Raw genomic sequence first — 17,568 nt, 5'->3', positions numbered from 1 at the left:
AGGTCCATGTTATATAATATCATTCACTTGCGTAAAAGACTTTATTGCCCATAAGATTGAATAAAGGCCTAAAGGAGGTCAAGGCATTTTAAAATTCATATATAAAACCTTGTAAGATAGATCCCAAGACCTTTTATATTAATTCTTAAAAATTCTTGCTTGTTCATGTAAATGAGTCAGCATATATATTTATTCAAGCATGACTCTTGGTGTTAAAGAAAACACATCATCCAATTACAACACATCATCCAATTACAGTATAGGAATCTTTACCCATGAATTAGAAAAAGAAAAAATCTAAAGTAAAGATCAAATTTTTAAATAAAATAGAGATCATACATTCAAATTATAAATGATCAAATCTCCAACCCAATTTGGTATAACCAATAAAAAACTGTAGCTTGAAAATTGTAGCTAGAGCATAACCCAATTTGGTAAATATGTGGTTCATCTCACTCATTTTTAAATTTAAGATAGTTAGGGTCATCAAATTTATTCATTAAACTTGCTATTTAAATGATATATCAATATACATTTCAATTTATTACTTATTACAAATAAATAAGTGAAAAATGTGTCCAAACGCATCAATTTTTTTAGGCAAAAATACAGCACATCATTTAGCAGTACATTTCTAAAGTACATTGTAAGTGAATCAAACCACTATTTCCAAACCTATTGTTATTGAATTTAATTTATAAAAAAAAACAATTTTATTTGAAGGCAAATTGAGGATTCTTGAAATGGGAGCATGACCCAAATGAATGAAACACACGAGAAAGATGTCTCAGTTCTCACCCCTCTCCTCCAAAATAAGGAGCAAAAAGGGATTCGAGAACGCATCAATAATGCGGTAGAGAGTGTCTTTCATTATCAAATCAGTAATGAACATTAATTGTTATCTTTAGTGTTATGGTCTTCATGCACTTTATTTTCTTCCAACTGCAGAATGACACAACAAGAGAGTTGGTGTTTTTGGAATTTTCATGCCTCGTTAATGGAATATTGTAAGACTCACACGTGGAACAACAAGTATATGACAACTGGTTGTTAATCACAAAAAAAGTTATTTCTCATGCTTCCCGAAAATGCAATCCATGCCTTTTGAAAAATTTGATGGACTAAGGGACTAGTTTTTTTTTTCTTGTTTTTTGGACAGGGACCCCAATAGTCCAAGAGCCTCTGCCCATAGTTGACATTGACTGGTCAAAATTTGAATCCAAAATGCGTGTAAACTTATTGTTGCTGTCACATTGAGGATAAAAAGTACCGGAAAGCAATATTTGTGCCGTGTTTACCACAAAATTACGTATGGATATTAAATTAAGAAGATTTCGTGGGATGACAGACTTAGGAAGTTGATTAATTAGGAGCTCGTATGTGTATAGTAATGAACTAATGATAATAATAGTTTATAGTTTTGGCTAATAAAAGAGAAACTTTCTTAGGCATGATAATATGATTTTAGTCAGGAGTTGATGATAATATGATTTTAGTCAACTTTCTTAGAGAGAGAGTTGGCTCTTGAGCACTTTTTGATACTCAACGGTTAGCGGTTTAGAGGGAGTTGAAATAACAGAATTTGTCACTAATATGATTAGAGAATAATTATAGTGTACGAGTCGTAGATTTATGTACCAGACAAATTTAATGATAGAATCTATACTTTAGAATAAAAACTATGAATTCGTAAAGATTCATAAATCGAAAACGTGTCTGCATAAACATCCGGTGGTGTTTGCATCACAAAATTTTCCAATGGAAGATGTTTAATGCGGTCTATTGAAAGATGTTGCTGACGTGGGAAATCTTGGTTATGGATATTGGCTCGCAACAATGAATGCTCATATGTGTGAAAGATGCCACTAACGTGGAAATCTTGATACCGAACAATATTGAGAGCATGTCACATATGTGTTTTTTTAATTAAGATTAATATTTTCTGTTTGAAAAATTGAACTTTCTTACTGAACTGTTTTTCAAAAAGAAAAAAAAATACAATAGTGAAAGACTTGTGCCAAGTTCAGACTCATTTTGTGCTCGTGTTGTGTCTAATGAACTAAAAATTTTGACCCGATTTTAATCATTTACTTGTGTCGTACGCGTGCCTGACTTGTTTCGAGCTTGTATCGTGCAGTACTCATTCTAATGGTGTTGTCCTTGTGCCATCCGGGACCATTTGACACACCCCAGCACCATGTAATAGCTATAGTGCAAGCTGGCTCTTACTTTTGAAATACTCAAGCCAAGTCATCATCATGTGATTGACTTGAATTTCACTAAGCTTGTAGTTATTGATAAATTAAATGTATTGTTTGATTGATTTTGTATAAATTATAGATCCACTTGTAGAGTTGTGGGGTAATTAAGAATACTCACTTGTCATATTAGTTAATTTAAACACGAAGAGTGGTGCTCTGTGTTAAGTTTTGCGCACAATCTCCCCTCCTGAAATGAAACTTGAGCAACATCATGCAGTCAATTTGGTTTCCGAAGATTAGGGTTTTAAAGGAGCTGAGACAACAAAATTGATTAGGATTCAACGCACCACTATGTGAAAGATGAACTAACCCGTTGTAGGAGGAAATGTCCTGTTATTGGTTAAGATCGTAACCTTATCCTTAATATAGGTTAAAGGCTCCTCTAAGTTGAATTGGGTTGTACTTAGTTTTATGGAAGAAATGCTAGAGATTCTAAGTTTATATCTCAAATTTGGATCCAAATGATTTGGCATTACATATCACACATGTAAGGTGTATGACTTGTTTTGAAATAAGAGTGGGCCCATGTATAAATAAAACGAAATGTTGTCACATAATTTTTTAAGATCCAAATTTAGGAAACAAACTGAATTGCTAAAAATGATATTTAAACATCCAGAATGAATTTCGCTTATAAGCATGAGATCGTAAACATCAAGACATGTGAAAAATGCTCAATCAACACCTACGTGTGGAGTTGCTGACTATAACCATCTTCAATAGTATCCTTAAAATATATAAAAATCTCATGAAGAGGAGGGGCCAAAAATAAAAGAAACAAAATATTCCAAACCATCTTGAACACAAAACATGAAATATGAACACTGGTTATGAAAATGATAGGGGTAGACCCCTAAGCTACAAAAATAATCGAACTAGACGCAGGTGGTATCTCCCTGTCTGCCACAAGCACCATAAGAGATGGAGCTTTCACTACAACTTGCAACTTGATTATGGGAAAAAATTGGTAATTAAGGAAACTTTATTATAAAGTAGGTGTAGACATTGAATTCATGGGTGCAACTAAAAACACCCTATTTCCTTTAACAAAAAGTGTTACATCATAGCCGTCCCAATGAACAAGGTTTGATTAATTCGAATCATGCAAGAAAGGTGCCATTACCACCAGCTTTCTTATGCAGAAAAAGGGCAATACGAGTTTTGCCCTTCTACTTTTTTATTATAACTTGCAGAACACACCAATTAAAGTTCAGCTAAGCACCAAGGCAGAGAAAAGTAAAGCAAAAAGAGAATCGCCAGCAGCAAATTACCAAAAGCTAAAGTAACAGGTCTTTCAAAACGAGTAGGCACTTTATTGTCAACAGTATTCCAATGGCACATGGCTGTTATACAATTTTAAGTTCTCAACAATGTTCATATTCATAACACAAGAACAAGCCCTCATGAAGGTCCCTAAATTATAAGCTTTCCCATGTTCTGACAAGTAATTAATTCAATCACAGCTAGACCTTTTGATGCACTTTATATCAAAGAATTGTACATGGAATTTAGCAAAGCTATAAGGTTTCTGTCCTGCTGCCTAACCTAATAACTAAAACTAATGAGTCTGAGATATGGAAGAAAAATGGATAGCTATACCTGAATATATTATCTACGCCAGGATCCAACAGGGTTGTATATTTGTTCATGGTCATGCATGGAATCTGAGACTCCACGTCCTAAAACCCACCAGGAAGTAGAAACGGTTTTCAACTCTTCATTGCGTTCAGATGAGTTGCCAGGATCCCATCATGGGATAGCAATATTTCGTTTCAGACCCCTGAGGATGTCATTATATACAAGGTGAGAGGCTAACCATCTAGAAGGGAGGATGGTCCTGTCATGCGATTCCACAACGAAAAATAGTTCGACAATTACATAACCGCAGAGGTAGTACGACGAAGATCTACTCCATTGTTGAATTTCCCACTAGGTTGCCTACCTTTGAAACTGCCATATCTAACAGGCTTTGGCTGAAAGAGAGACATGAGCATTTTTTCCAAAGTCTCCACTGAATACTTTGCATACTTGCTTGAACTTACATCTTGCTCAACCAAGGGCCCATAATTCTGCATGTAGCTTCTGTAAACAGGCACAACTGCCTGCACTATGAGTTGGCATGTCTTCTCCCTTAGATCTTTATCTGAGATTACCCAAAGTGATTGCCTCTTATACATGTCATCAAAGGCTTCATTGAAGGTTTTTAGCCTCTTCTTGACAAGATCACGGGCAGTGGCACGCCCACCTGAAAACAGAATCAGACCCTCCCTACTTAAATGACTAGGAAGCTTCCCCCAGCTCTCTCTCAAGAAGACTGTGGCATAATAGTCCTTGTACTGTTCCTGTTCTTTTAACCATGCATCCCCCTGAAGAACTCCCAGCTTAGTTCCCTTCAGGTGCTTGTACAGATGCCAATGGTTGTTCATCGCAAAAAGGTTGGACAAGGTAGTATCCTCATAAGCCTTTATCCATGTCTCCAAATTTAACTCAATGGCTTTAACAATTTCCAAAACTTCGTTAATAAGGAGCCTCTCTTGAAACTTCTCATGCTTCCAACTTCGGTAAATTACCAGAACCTGAGTTAAAATTGGCTTATAATCATCCCCAAGCAGTTTATTACAATAATCAGTAATGATACTGACCAATTTCGGAACACTCCCATCCTGGGGAGGCGGGTTCTGCCTTTGTAACTGCACCTGAAGAAGAAGCTCCCAGAAAATTTCAGCTGCTCCATCAATGACACTCTTAATGAGATCCCTTGTCAGGTTTTGGATTTCAATACATGCTGCTCCACCAAAAAGCCGGTTGAAGTCCAGTCTCAATTTGTTCAAAGATGCAAATATATCCAACAACTTCAAAAGCTTTATCGGATCTTTCTTGCTCTCTGTAACTGTCTTCCCAAATTGTAGAAATGCAAGAATACCAGCCTGAGCAGCTATCTTTGCAAAGCAACCCATCCACACATCCAATCCAATCCTCTCAAAAACATCATTGCACAACTTATACTCCGCCTCAAATAAGTGTTTCACTGCAAACTCCAAATGCTTTCCCCACTGTGCTATATACCCCTCTATGCTCTGCACATCATTAAACTCCGCAATTGATATCTCAAGGTAATCCAAATTGAGAGCTTGTAAACTTGCCCTTACATTTGAACTTCGAACTTCAACATAAATAGATATACACTTCTCAAGTCTATTGTTAGCAATCAATCTTCCAAGAATTGCTTGCAACTTCTGGATTACTAGAACAGGTAATGGCGATGGCGCAATGCAGGCTTGTTCTCCAAGTGACGAGGATGACGACATTGGAAGTGGCACACTATGTTCCGTGAGGAGCCGCCGGAACTCATTTTCTAATTTTTCCAACGCAGCCTCCAAAAGCCCGCCATCAAGGTTGACCCTTTCTTCATCATTTTGCAATTCTCGGAGACCTTTCAATGATTTCTTCAGATTCGAAAGGTACCGCTCATCCGCAACAGCATTATCCTCCAAGTACTCTACTATATCCTCCAACCACTGAATTGCCAATCCACAATTGTCACCCAGAAACCTCAAAGCCTCCTCCAGACGTTTCAACACGGATAAGTAACCAGGAAGATCACTACGCGGATCCGACAATAGCGACTTCTCAAGCCCATGAACAGCATCAAAAACTTTAAGCACAGCTGCCGCAGGACCAACAGCACGGTTAATGTGGCCACCAACTGCAGCAAGGGCTTCCTTGTCTGCGCGAATGGGTCGTACCGCAGCTTCAAGAGAGGGCAATCTTTGGTTAATCTCTTCAAATCTGGACCCTGCTTTATCTAGAGCCAACTCTAAGCCCTTTGATTTCTGTAAGCTTAGCCTCAATGACTTGCTTGCAGATATCAAATTCTCAATGCTCTTGTCATTCACCGAATGCGCCATTCCAATCCTAACAAACAAAACCGAAATCCAAAAGATCAAAAGGGCTCTCACTCAAATTGGGAGCAAAAAGAATAAGAGTAACTTTAAGCAGCTAAATCCAAAAATTTCAAAATTGGGGTTTTAGTTTATTCCTTTCTAAAGGGTTATTTTCTCAATTTCTCTAGGAATCATCGAAAATCAAACCAGGACAAAGTTACAAGAACAAAACCTCATCTGGGTCATCACCAAACTTCACAACTAATAAAACCCAAACGCTAAGAGACAGCAGAAAACGCTACTGAACCCACAACAACCAAAGCAACCCAGATTTTCTTGAGTGTTAAGAAAAAGCAAGGAAAACTCACTTGAAGTTAAACAGAGATCCAGTTCACCCGGCCGAGTTGAATCGGATTCAGAACCGCTTATTCGGGTCAGAGAGAGCCGGAGAGAGAAACCCTAATAGTGAATGTAATGTGAGCGATGAGGCTGAGGAGAGTGATGGGGAACACAGAGAGGAGAGAGCACTTTTTACAGAAGAAGTGCTATTTTTCGCAATGTCCGACGAGAGTGGTGCCAAAGTGCATGACAGTAAGGCAAAACCGCAAACCCTTCTGTTGCGTAGTTGTTAAACTCGTTTTACTCTCCCTCTCTCTCAAAATTTGTGTTTTTGTTTGGTTTACTTTGCCTGAATCTGAGTCCCTCTAGTCTCAATCAAAAGCTTTAATATACTTATATACTTGATTAATAAATCATTAATTTCTAATTTATTTTGGAGGTTGGCTAGTTGGGTGGGGAAAAGATTCAAGGAATGAAAGATGTGGCCATGTAGAATTATAGAAAAATAAAGAAAATATTTGTTTTAAATTTTTAATACATGTGCGCAAGTAAAGTTGAAGACTGGGAAATTTGTCCTAACTTTCTAACCATGTCTACAATTCTTTCCTTTGTTTTTTTTTGTTTTTTTTATGTGGTAACTTTCTTTGAAATTTTCAAATTTATCCCTTTGAATAATTTTCATTGAATTGTTAGGTTTGCTTTTTAGCCCACCTCAAGACTCCAGTACAAAGATAGTAAGGATAAGAACCTCAATAAAGTGTACCATACAGAAAGACATGAATAATATTCTACCTTTTTTGTTTTTCATAAACTTCTCTTTTATATTTTGTTTGTTTATATGAAAAAATTATTTAAAGTTTTACTATCTGTAAGAGTGTAACACATCTACTAATCACGTCTCTTATAAATATGAGATTCATACGGATTTTTTTTTTTTAGCCATGAAGTTCATATAGAATTTACTTATGTGAATAAGTCTAGTATTTATAAGATGTATAATTAGTAAATGTGTTACATATAACATGTTCTTATTCTCTTTAATTGGAATTTTTTATTATTGTAATCTCCATTCATGGGCCACATGAAAATGAAACCTCATGAATGTGAAATAAAGGAGAGGATGGTTCTATGTTACCCCCCTCTTCTACAAATTGCCATATCGTTTATGGATTTGCTTTTCGGTTAGTTGGCCTACTAATCATGCATGGGTGCATTGTCTCATTATATGCTTATGTTTGTGCAAGATTGTCAAACCAGCTAATGTTGAATAAAAATTAAACGTTAAATGAGATTTGGACAAATTTGTAATCAACATCGATCTATATCATCAGAAGTGGGGTTTTAACACAAAGTGTACCAAATTTATTAGTGATTTCATCTTATATACATAAGAAGACTGTTATGTTAACTATTAATTTTGTTATCATTCATGGTTTGTAACGAATTACATAATTTATGTTAGGAGATAATGAATTTAGACCATTAATTAGATTTATTATTGTCGGAATATGTGATTTACAATATGACAACATAAGCATATTAAGTCATATATAAAAATTACAATAAAAAATTCTTAAATATTTCCTTTATTTACCCTTTAAGGGTCAGCATAAGGTTAATACTTATGGGGACTGGGGGATGTTTTCACTAATGACTAAGCAAAAGCTTAAACACCATTTGGCAGCCTCTTAATTGCAGTGGACCCAAAGCTTGTGCTTGAAGAGCTGCATTAAGAAATAACAAAACCAACAGTTGAGCTGCCTGTGTAGCCAGCAGGAGCAGCTAGCAGAGACCATTCCTTTAAGTCCACAAGAATCAATGTAAAGCCAGCAAGCAAAGCAAGATCCACCACTAGTGACAAGAATCACCTCATTTTTTGAATACCACCTTCACCAACTTTGATAAAGGAATATTCTACCCTCTGCCCTCCTCTCTTCCACATTCTACATATACAAGTTAAAAATGAAGGGCACACCTGTCATGTTAGAATTAGGATCAGCCCCAAATTCTATACAAGATTATGCCCATTTGACCAAGTAACAGTAAGGTTTTTTAATTTCTGTCTATTGGGTTGAGTGCTGTGGTCCAGGTCTTTTGCCAGCAAGAGTATGGGTATGGCCAAGCTTCATTAACAAATTTCAACTACTATTAAGCCCATTCTTTTTCCACCAAACAAAAAATTAAGCCCATTATTTCCAATTTATGACCCTCCAGTCTCAGAAAAAGATGTTAATATGTTATTGTCACCCACATGCTTCTCTCACAATCCCAGTCAAACATATTAAAAAAACACATTACTCAAGCAACCTCACCTGCATTCCAAAATATACTAAGCACTAATCTTAAACTCTAATCCTTTTCTTATAACCCAAAAAATAAAAGAAAATTGTTCCCATAGTCAACCTTGGTTGCAATATATCTATTGGAGAGCACCGGCTGGCCTTGAACATAACTTAATTGGCTACCTTTTCTATCGGTAGCAATAGGACAACCTAAGCCAAAACCAATTGACAATGAATAGAGAGCCTAACATTTTCAATATGAGATATATTTTTGACACGCTTTTTTACGTATAGAATGACTAAGAAAATACATTGACAAACTATATATTGAATAATGTGGAACACCGAACACGTGTATTATTTTCTCTAAAATCATATTAAAATAAGATCATTAATTTAAGAGAGATTTAGAGTCAAGTCCATTTTATGAATCTTTCTTAGACTAAGACTAGTAGTGATTTAGGGTTTTTAATCAAGTCCTTTTATTTTTCTTCGTTGAAGACTTTATGTTAGGTTTTAAACTCTAGAATTTTGGGCTAACTATATTGAATAATGTGAAACACATGTATTATTTTATCTAAAATCATATTAAAATAAGATCATTAATTTAAGGGAGATTTAAGGCTCGTCTGGTAACGTTTTACAGAAAAAATTTTTAAAAACTGTATTGTAAAATAAAAATGACAAATTAAATTTTGCATTCTCAAAATATCAGAAGGCGTCTGGTAACGTAATTGAAAAATAATTATATAAATAAAAAATAATGAAAACACATTTGATATTAACCAATTATTACAACCAAATAGTTATATTCACAAAATATATTAATTATAAATTATTATTAACCAATTTCATAAAATATATAATTAACAAAAAGAAGTTTCATAAAACCCAATCCACCTTGGCCGACGCGACTATCTTGGAGGTGGAAGAGTTGTTGGTGGTCGTATTATTAATGGAGACAAGACTGCAAGCACTTATGATCTAGTTGAACGAATGTATTTTCTCTATATAAGGGTTGTTAAGGCTCGTAAGCTTCCTGCCATAAATGCTATGGGGAGTCTTGATCCGTTTATTGAAGCGAGAATTGGAAACTATATAGGGATTATAAAGTACATATTTTGAAAGATGGGTAGAGAGAGAGATAAAGAAATAGAGGAATAAATGAGAGATGGGTGAGGTGGCAGTTGCGGGGGGTAGGGCTGCCGCATGAGGTGGGTCTGGCTAGGTGGGGAGAAGGTGCAGATCATATGTTTTTTTATTTTTCAATTATTTTTTAGTTGTAAATTCGTTTTTTATTTGTATGCGTGTTCTCTATGTTTTCTAAATTCACTGAAAACATCATTTAGTTGTTTTCTGAATTTACACTATAAACTATAAATTCTATTTTGTGTTTTTCAAAAACTGTTTTCTCAATACGGCAACCAAATGCATTTTTGTCATTTTTTGAATTTGTAAAATGAAAAACCGTTTTGTAAAACGTTACCAAACGCACCCTTAGAGTATAGTCCATTTTATGAGCCTTTCTTAGACTAAGATCGGTAGTAATTTAGGGTTTTTAATCAAATCCTTTTATTTTTCCTGTTTGACGACTTTATGTTAGGTTTTAAACTCTAGAATTTTGGGTAGCCCAAAATTCTAGAGTTAAAACCTAACATGCAGCCTCTACAAAGCCCACTCTATACCCTAAGTTGGGGAAAACTTTATTATGAATTAAAATGATTTTCTTATAAATTTTTAAAACACTCCCGATTTCTATCTAAAAATTGTTTTTAAAGAACCTAAGTCTAATTATCTCTTAATTTAATCAAAAATTAATTGACAGTAAGTGAAATGATCTATATATTATTGAAGAGTGTTTGCATTCCAAAATCAAGGTTTATATTGGTCAGTGATCAAATGCTCAGTAAGTCGTGAGGTTATTTTAGGGAGGTGAAGAGGTCAACAGACGGCTGTTGAAGGCATGATAGCCTGAATTCTTTTCTTTGATGTCGAAGCTAATCTTTGATACAACATTCTGACTATTTGTGATGATTTGTTTTTTTTCTCTCTTTTTTCAGCCATTTGAGTTGAACTCTTCACTCATTTTCAGTGGTTGGACAATTTTCCAGTCTACTAAACAGAGAACAATGTCAAGAGATGGAAATTTGACAAGTACTCTAATTCTAGCTACACAACCTCGGCACTCCTCCCTTGAAAATAGCCAATAGAGTTCATACATATGGTTCTTTCAAAGGGCCTCTACGACTAATTGTTTTGGACCTTTTGATAATGAAATTCCACTACTCCTACAAGGCTACAACAAAAACCAAACAGTGGATTTCTATGGGGGACTCAAAACTCCAAAGTCAAGAAAGAGACCCCATTTTTTTATATTCAAAAAAAGCTTTTAGTGTTTGAGGGGGCTTAATGAGACCCAAAGTCCAATGCTTTGTGCCTACCACCAACACATTTTAAAATTCATTGGAAGGTAGAGCTTTTGACTTTTAACACACACATGAATCATGATACATTGATGCATAGCTTTAATCTTAATATTCCACCACCTGTCCCCCAATTTCAATTAATTAAGAAACATAACCGGCACTATAAGTTGAACCTAATCAATCAAACAAAATAAAATACAATTGACCGCCTCCTCCCAATCTTTATCTCTAAGACACCATTGATTCGGTCTAACTTTGATCCAAAGTACCCACTAAAAACCTTTATTTATTTTTTCCAATTTTTTTGACTTTCTTTGTCATAGCCTCATAGGATGGCACTCTTTACCTATAAAGAATCACAACTCACAAGTGACAGACTCTGATAAACCTTCCAAATCCAAGTTAATAATTTCAGAATATATTCCCAGTTTCCCACCAAATAGCAATTAATTAAATTAATTAAAAAAAGTAAAATTATAATTAAGCAGAAGCTTTGACAGATTTGGAGATTCTGCCACAGTTATCCTATTAATTTAAAAAAAAAAAAAAACCGAAAAATTTACATCCAACCTCTCTCTCTCTCACAACTCAAGTCTCAACTACTTCAATGTTACTCATTCCTTTTTGGCATTTTCCACCCACTTTCCTCACGTTGACTCAAACACCAATCCCACTTCCCCACTCACGTTCTCCGGCGCGTGACGGTGCTCCCCCTCGTAAGTTACGATCAGCATCGCCGGATCGTCCGGGGCACGCTCCACGTGTTTCCTCGCTGGGCACCCCCTCACCGTGCTACACTTGTAATAACCTCTGAAAATGATAAAGAATATTAGACTCAATTCTAACCGTCGGATCATATACCCTTCTGATTTTATATAATGGACGGTTCAAAATCAAATTGAGTTTACCTTGGGTAGGGTGAGCCCTTGATCGGCTTCTGACCGTACTTTCTCCACGAGTATTCGTCGGGTGGAATATCGGCGATTTTCGAACTAATTGCTGGGACCCGAATCGTTTTCTTCACCCGATTTTTCCTGGAATTAGAAAAAGGAACTAGTATAAATATTTAATAATTTATTTTTTAATTAAAAATTAAAATTAAGTTAATATTTAGGGTCAGTGGTCGGTCAAATTTTAATGACCAAAGTCTTTTGCCATGCGCGGGAAAAGACAAAATAGTCCCCATTCCAAGGTGGAAATTTCTTGGACGCGCCGTTCGAGAAAGGGCCCCACATGTCAGTGTCAACGCGTGCCTACTTCCCATTAAATGGCCCAACAACCCAACACGTTGACCGTAAACTGGGACGGGTCCACCAATTATAGGTGAGTTGACTCGGACGATTCAACTCACTCCCTTGGATAATCAACTCTATCGTCTCCGGGTGCAGGTTAGCTTAACATGGACCAGTAAACTAAAGTGCGCAGACAGTGAAGTTACCTTCTCTTGGAGCAATGGCACTTGCCGGAACCAGAAGCGGAACCGGAGCCGGAGAACTTGCACGAGACGTCGTCGGAGTGGTCGTGCTCATGACACCTCTTCTTAAACGGCGCTGTGGAGAGCGGCGGTTTCCCGCCGGAGACAGCCGGCGCCGGGGACAAGAAGAGCGACGATCCTTGCTTGCCGTTGGAGACGCTGCCGTCGCCGGTGATCGCCGACGACATGAACGACGAGCTCGACGAGACGCTGAAACTGTCTTTGGTGAACTCGATCTCCGTACTCTTGAGGTTCGAGGCCGCTAGGATATTATTCGGCTTCGTGAAATCAAGCGTCATGCTGTGCGGCTGAGAAGCGGCGATCGGAGCCGGAGGGGCGATCGCCGGAGAAGCGACCGGCGCCGGAGCTAGGCTGAGGATTTGCGAGGGAGGGAGAGGCAGAGAGGCGGAGGAGGAAGACGAAGGGTTAGAAGATGAAGGAGGGAAGTGGACCGGTCCACGTCTGAACCGGGCGTGGCCGGTCCGGTTGAGGAGGGAGATGACCTTTTTGAACTTGGAGACGGTGTGGTCCGTGAGGTCCGTACAGTCCAAGCGGGCTGTTGTTGTTGATTGGTTGGTTGTTTGCTGGTGGTGGTTCTGGTGCGAGAGGAAGCGGATCAAGTGCTCCATGCTCTTCAAGCCTTGCGACGCGGCTTCCTGTATGGCCTTCTGGTCGTCCATCTTCAGAAAGCTCATGAGCTCCACCGCCATTGAAAAGCAAGAAGGTGTGAAAAACAGAGACGAGGACGATCGAGCTCGAGCGAAGCTCAGGAAGCCATGGGAGATCTCAAAGAGGTGTTTTTGAGAAGTGAGTAGGGGTTTGTGTGGTGTGGGGTGTTGGTGTTGATATAAGGGAGCAGAGGTTTGATCCAACGGCTGAGATAGGAGTCAAAATGATTATGTGATTGGATGGCTGAGATTAGATTGAAGGTTTCTAGGATGACTGACTGACTGACTAAATAAATAAAGAATTTCTAGACGCTGGGTGGTGTGTTGAACTGGTAGGGGGTGGTGGGTCCCACAGTGGGAGAAAATTAGAAAAATGATCAGAGTGGGACAACTAAAAGCTGGTTGTATTCTTTAATCCGAATAAAAGCTCTCGTGATTACAAGAAAACAAAATGAAGGTTGACCAAACTAGAAGGGGTGAAAATGGGAGCCACGAGGGGAGTTGGAGTTCAAATTGGGTTTGGTTAAAATAATTAATTAGTTATTAAATTTTACAAAAAATAATAATGTTAGATTATTAAATTTATTCATTATGTGGCAAATAATGTGTTGGAACAAATTCTATCTATATTTTTTGGCCTATTATACAAAGCAGTAGTGCTAGATATACCACATTTTTATACCATAATTTCATACCACATTATGTGGCAACTTACATGGCATTTATACACTGGATACTAAAAAATAAAAATAAAAACCTAAAAATAAAAATAAAAACTTTGTCCAATAAAGGAATGACACGTGAGATGGTATAAAAATATGGTATAAGAATGTGGTAAGTATAGCATTATTCTATACAAAGTGATCCTATAATCTTAATTATTTATTTTTTAAGTCCTTGTTCAAAGATCATCATTGTAAATTATTATTGAATTAAATTTTTTTTAGCCATTTGATTATTATCATAATCGTTTCAATGTTTATAAAAAAAAATTGTGTTTGTCTATTTATTTAAGCACATTTGACTTACTAAAAGTTGATTAAATGATAATTAGTTAGTTTTTTGTAAAGATAATATTTGAATGGAGACATAAAAATAAATTGTTTAGATTATAAAATTGCATTGTATAGTGGAACAAAAAAGGTAGTTAGCACTATATTATTATACTACTTAGTTAACTTTAGAGCTCTATTGAATATATATATATTGTTATCTTATTTGTTATCAATAAATGAGATTAAAAAAAGTTAAAAACTCGAACAAACAATAATTATCACATCATTTTGGTGAATAAAATGGTCAATGAAACATTTACTAAAAAAATTGTGCTTGGTATTGAGTTTTGTAACTTTTGTTCATGCCAAAAAGTAGTTCAAAGTATGCAAGGTGACTGTAACTCCAACTTGAAAGACAAATCACTTGAGAGCTAAGCACTAACATGCATGGAATTAAATTTTAAAATTTAAAATTTTTTTTGAGATTTCGAAATATTATTGAAACAAAATTTTGATTGTTTTAAAAGTTTGTTAAAAGTTTTAATTGTTTTAGTTTAAATTTCCAACAAAATATAAATTTGTTTTGAAATTTTCATATTTTTTAATCCTAGAAATCCAAAATTTAATTCCTTGCTAATATGGTACTAACCCTAGCAAAAAAAAAAAATATGATACCGACCAAAGCCTCTATTAACTTATTTAGGTTGGAGAGAGTTTAATGAAGTTTTGTAGACAAAGTTGTACATCCTATTTATAGAGCGAAAATTATCGATTTATTATAAGTACCTTGGTATCACACTTTATGTGTGCTAGGCCTAAAAAGCTTTCCAACTACTTTTTAGTCATGCCTTCTTTATAGTTTCACTCTCAAGACCTTTTTTTGTAGTCTTTATTTAGTTTTGATATTTTTGTCTATGGTAAAATTATGGTACAACAATCTCCTGGACAAATATTATATAAAGTACAAACAATTGAAAAATTCTTTTACACAATATTATTGCTAAAAAAATAAAGAACTTGAATTACTTTTATTTGAATTTAAATACTTCGTTTGGAATATTTGGCAGAATTTAATAAGAATACTAAAGTATTATCTCGAGTTTAGAATATAATGTAAGATTGAAATATTGTTGAATTTAATTGTAGCTGGTAACATCATTTTTTAGGTCACTAAGTATGAATTTCAAATTATTATCAAGTTTAATTTTTTATTTGAGTTTCTTGTGTCTCTAATGAAGCTTAAGAGGTTGATTCAAATAGTTAGAAATATATATAGTCCAAAAATGAATTGGGTGCTTTAAAAGTTTGGATGCTTCTTTTTTTGGCCAAGAAAAGTTTGGATGCTTCAAGTACCCAAAAAAAGGTCATACTTAAATTTTGTTAGACTCCTTGAATAGTGTAGGGATACATAGTTACTCATACAATAACATGGTGACAATGCCAAGAGACTTTTTCAATAAGCAATATGGGTAATGGGTTTTAGAATTATTTCAATTGGTCTAATAAAAAAGTGAAAAACAGAAATTTTAGTTGGATTGCCAAGTGGCATGGATTGGTGATTCTTGTCAATTGTAATCACAAAATATAGAAGAAGAAAGTTAATTTACAAAGTAAGATTAGCAACCTAACTTGATATAAATTTAGTACATTTTAACATTATTTTTGTACCTATGTCACATCTTTAACATATGTATATATTTTCCTTTCGGATTGATCCCTCAGGACATTAGAAGCTCATAATCTTTGTCTAGACTCTAATTACTATTTGGAAATTAGGACCACATATGTGCAAGTCAAAAGAAACAAACTTGGTTGTCTTACTTTTTCGAAAGAGACTAGGGTGTTTTTGTGATTTGAATTGGTAAAACGGTCAGACTTCAACCAACAATAATCATTTTTTCAGAAAAATTTAATTTGACCAAGAATTCAACGCACCTAAAAGTGAAGTGCCTTCCAGAATAATTAAACTCCTCACAATAGTCTTCATGCCGCTATGTGAATGTGAAATGCCCATTTTCATCCATTTTGCTTCTCATTTTTGGATGTGTGAATCACTCCATTTTATTGGTTGATTGAATCACTGAATTGTAATATGGGCTTATGATTTTAGTCATAGTTTGTAATATACGTGAGAACAAATTAAAATGCATACGTACATTATTTGGTTTATTTTATAAAAAAAAAGAGTGAAAATTGCAGTCATATTATTATATTTTAAGATTTTTAATGTTTGAGTTTCATCTTAAAAGTGTAGTTTATAGTTTTTTCATGAAACTAAGTGTATAATATGTGTGTAATTGAAAAATGCGTGGACAATATATGAAAAATATTGTGTATAGCACGTTTGTAATTTTTTGTTTAATGAATAATTTGTAATTTTCTTAGAACCCAAAAACCATATTTGACATATATAATAATTCTCACTACAAGTTAATCTACTTTCGGCACATCATTAAGTTAATACCAATATTAAATCCAAAAAATCTTTCAAATTAATCTCACTAAGAATCATTGATGATCTCCTATTTGACTTTGCACACCATTATTAAATCCAAAAATGAAGTGCGACCTTTAAAAAGAATCATTTCATTGTGGGCATGGTTGATATGCATAAGGATTTGATTCTTTGCTAAAAACATTTGTGTGCATATAAAAAACACATTCGAATATATGATATCTTTTCAAAATCTGATGCTCCTCACACTCAAAAAAGTTGAAAGTCAAATAAAAGGGGTCGTCTATAACATTATTATAAACAAGGTTTGGAGTACTTAAAGCTTGTGAACGTAGATAACAAAGATCTATTTTAAAAGCATCCAACTAGCAATGTGACTTTGTAATATATATATATAATTTATTTATCAGTCAATACATTATAGTTTCTAATTATTCTCTTTTTTTATATGTCTTCTAGTTCACACAATATTAGACATTAAATATTGTAGGTTTTTGATTGATACAACAAGGCATTAAACATGTTGCTTAAAATATAGTTTGATTGTCGTGAAACTTTAAAATATGATTCATAGCATCTCGATAGACGTTGAATTCTGTAGATCGGCATAATATAATTTTGTAACAAATGTGACCACTTGTTAAAGACTTAAAGTATGATTCTTGTGGTAGTTTTTTCTTATTTTTCATTGACTTGAAAACAAATACAAAGATGGAAGGTCCAACGCCTAAATTCCAGGCTAAGCCCAACACATAATACAAAAAGGGACAAAAACAGCAAAAGG

At 35.0% G+C, this 17,568-nt stretch overlaps 2 protein-coding genes across 2 annotated transcripts; both read right to left on the bottom strand.

The window, feature by feature from the left end:
• Window positions 1-3,288: 3,288 nt before the first annotated feature.
• On the bottom strand, window positions 3,289-6,812 carry EXO70G1 (exocyst subunit exo70 family protein G1). The gene is made up of 2 exons (XM_086249643.1): window positions 6,514-6,812; window positions 3,289-6,176 (listed from the first exon to the last, which is right to left on the bottom strand). The coding sequence occupies exon 2, from the start codon at window positions 6,167-6,169 to the stop codon at window positions 4,136-4,138; it is 2,034 nt and encodes a 677-aa protein (XP_086105769.1). The 5' UTR covers window positions 6,170-6,176; window positions 6,514-6,812; the 3' UTR covers window positions 3,289-4,135.
• A 4,459-nt stretch (window positions 6,813-11,271) lies between these two features.
• Window positions 11,272-13,489, bottom strand: LOC147278971 (putative WRKY transcription factor 17). Its single transcript, XM_086249644.1, has 3 exons — window positions 12,631-13,489; window positions 12,101-12,226; window positions 11,272-12,002 (listed from the first exon to the last, which is right to left on the bottom strand). Exons 1-3 carry the CDS (start codon window positions 13,374-13,376, stop codon window positions 11,840-11,842), a joined length of 1,035 nt encoding a protein of 344 aa, XP_086105770.1. The 5' UTR covers window positions 13,377-13,489; the 3' UTR covers window positions 11,272-11,839.
• Between the last annotated feature and the right edge of the window lie 4,079 nt (window positions 13,490-17,568).

This window comes from Dryas octopetala, chromosome 7 (genome assembly GCF_963921425.1).
Source record: "Dryas octopetala chromosome 7, drDryOcto1.1, whole genome shotgun sequence".
In the NCBI taxonomy this organism is placed as follows: Eukaryota; Viridiplantae; Streptophyta; class Magnoliopsida; order Rosales; family Rosaceae; genus Dryas; species Dryas octopetala.
This window is presented reverse-complemented; position numbering and strand designations above follow the sequence as displayed.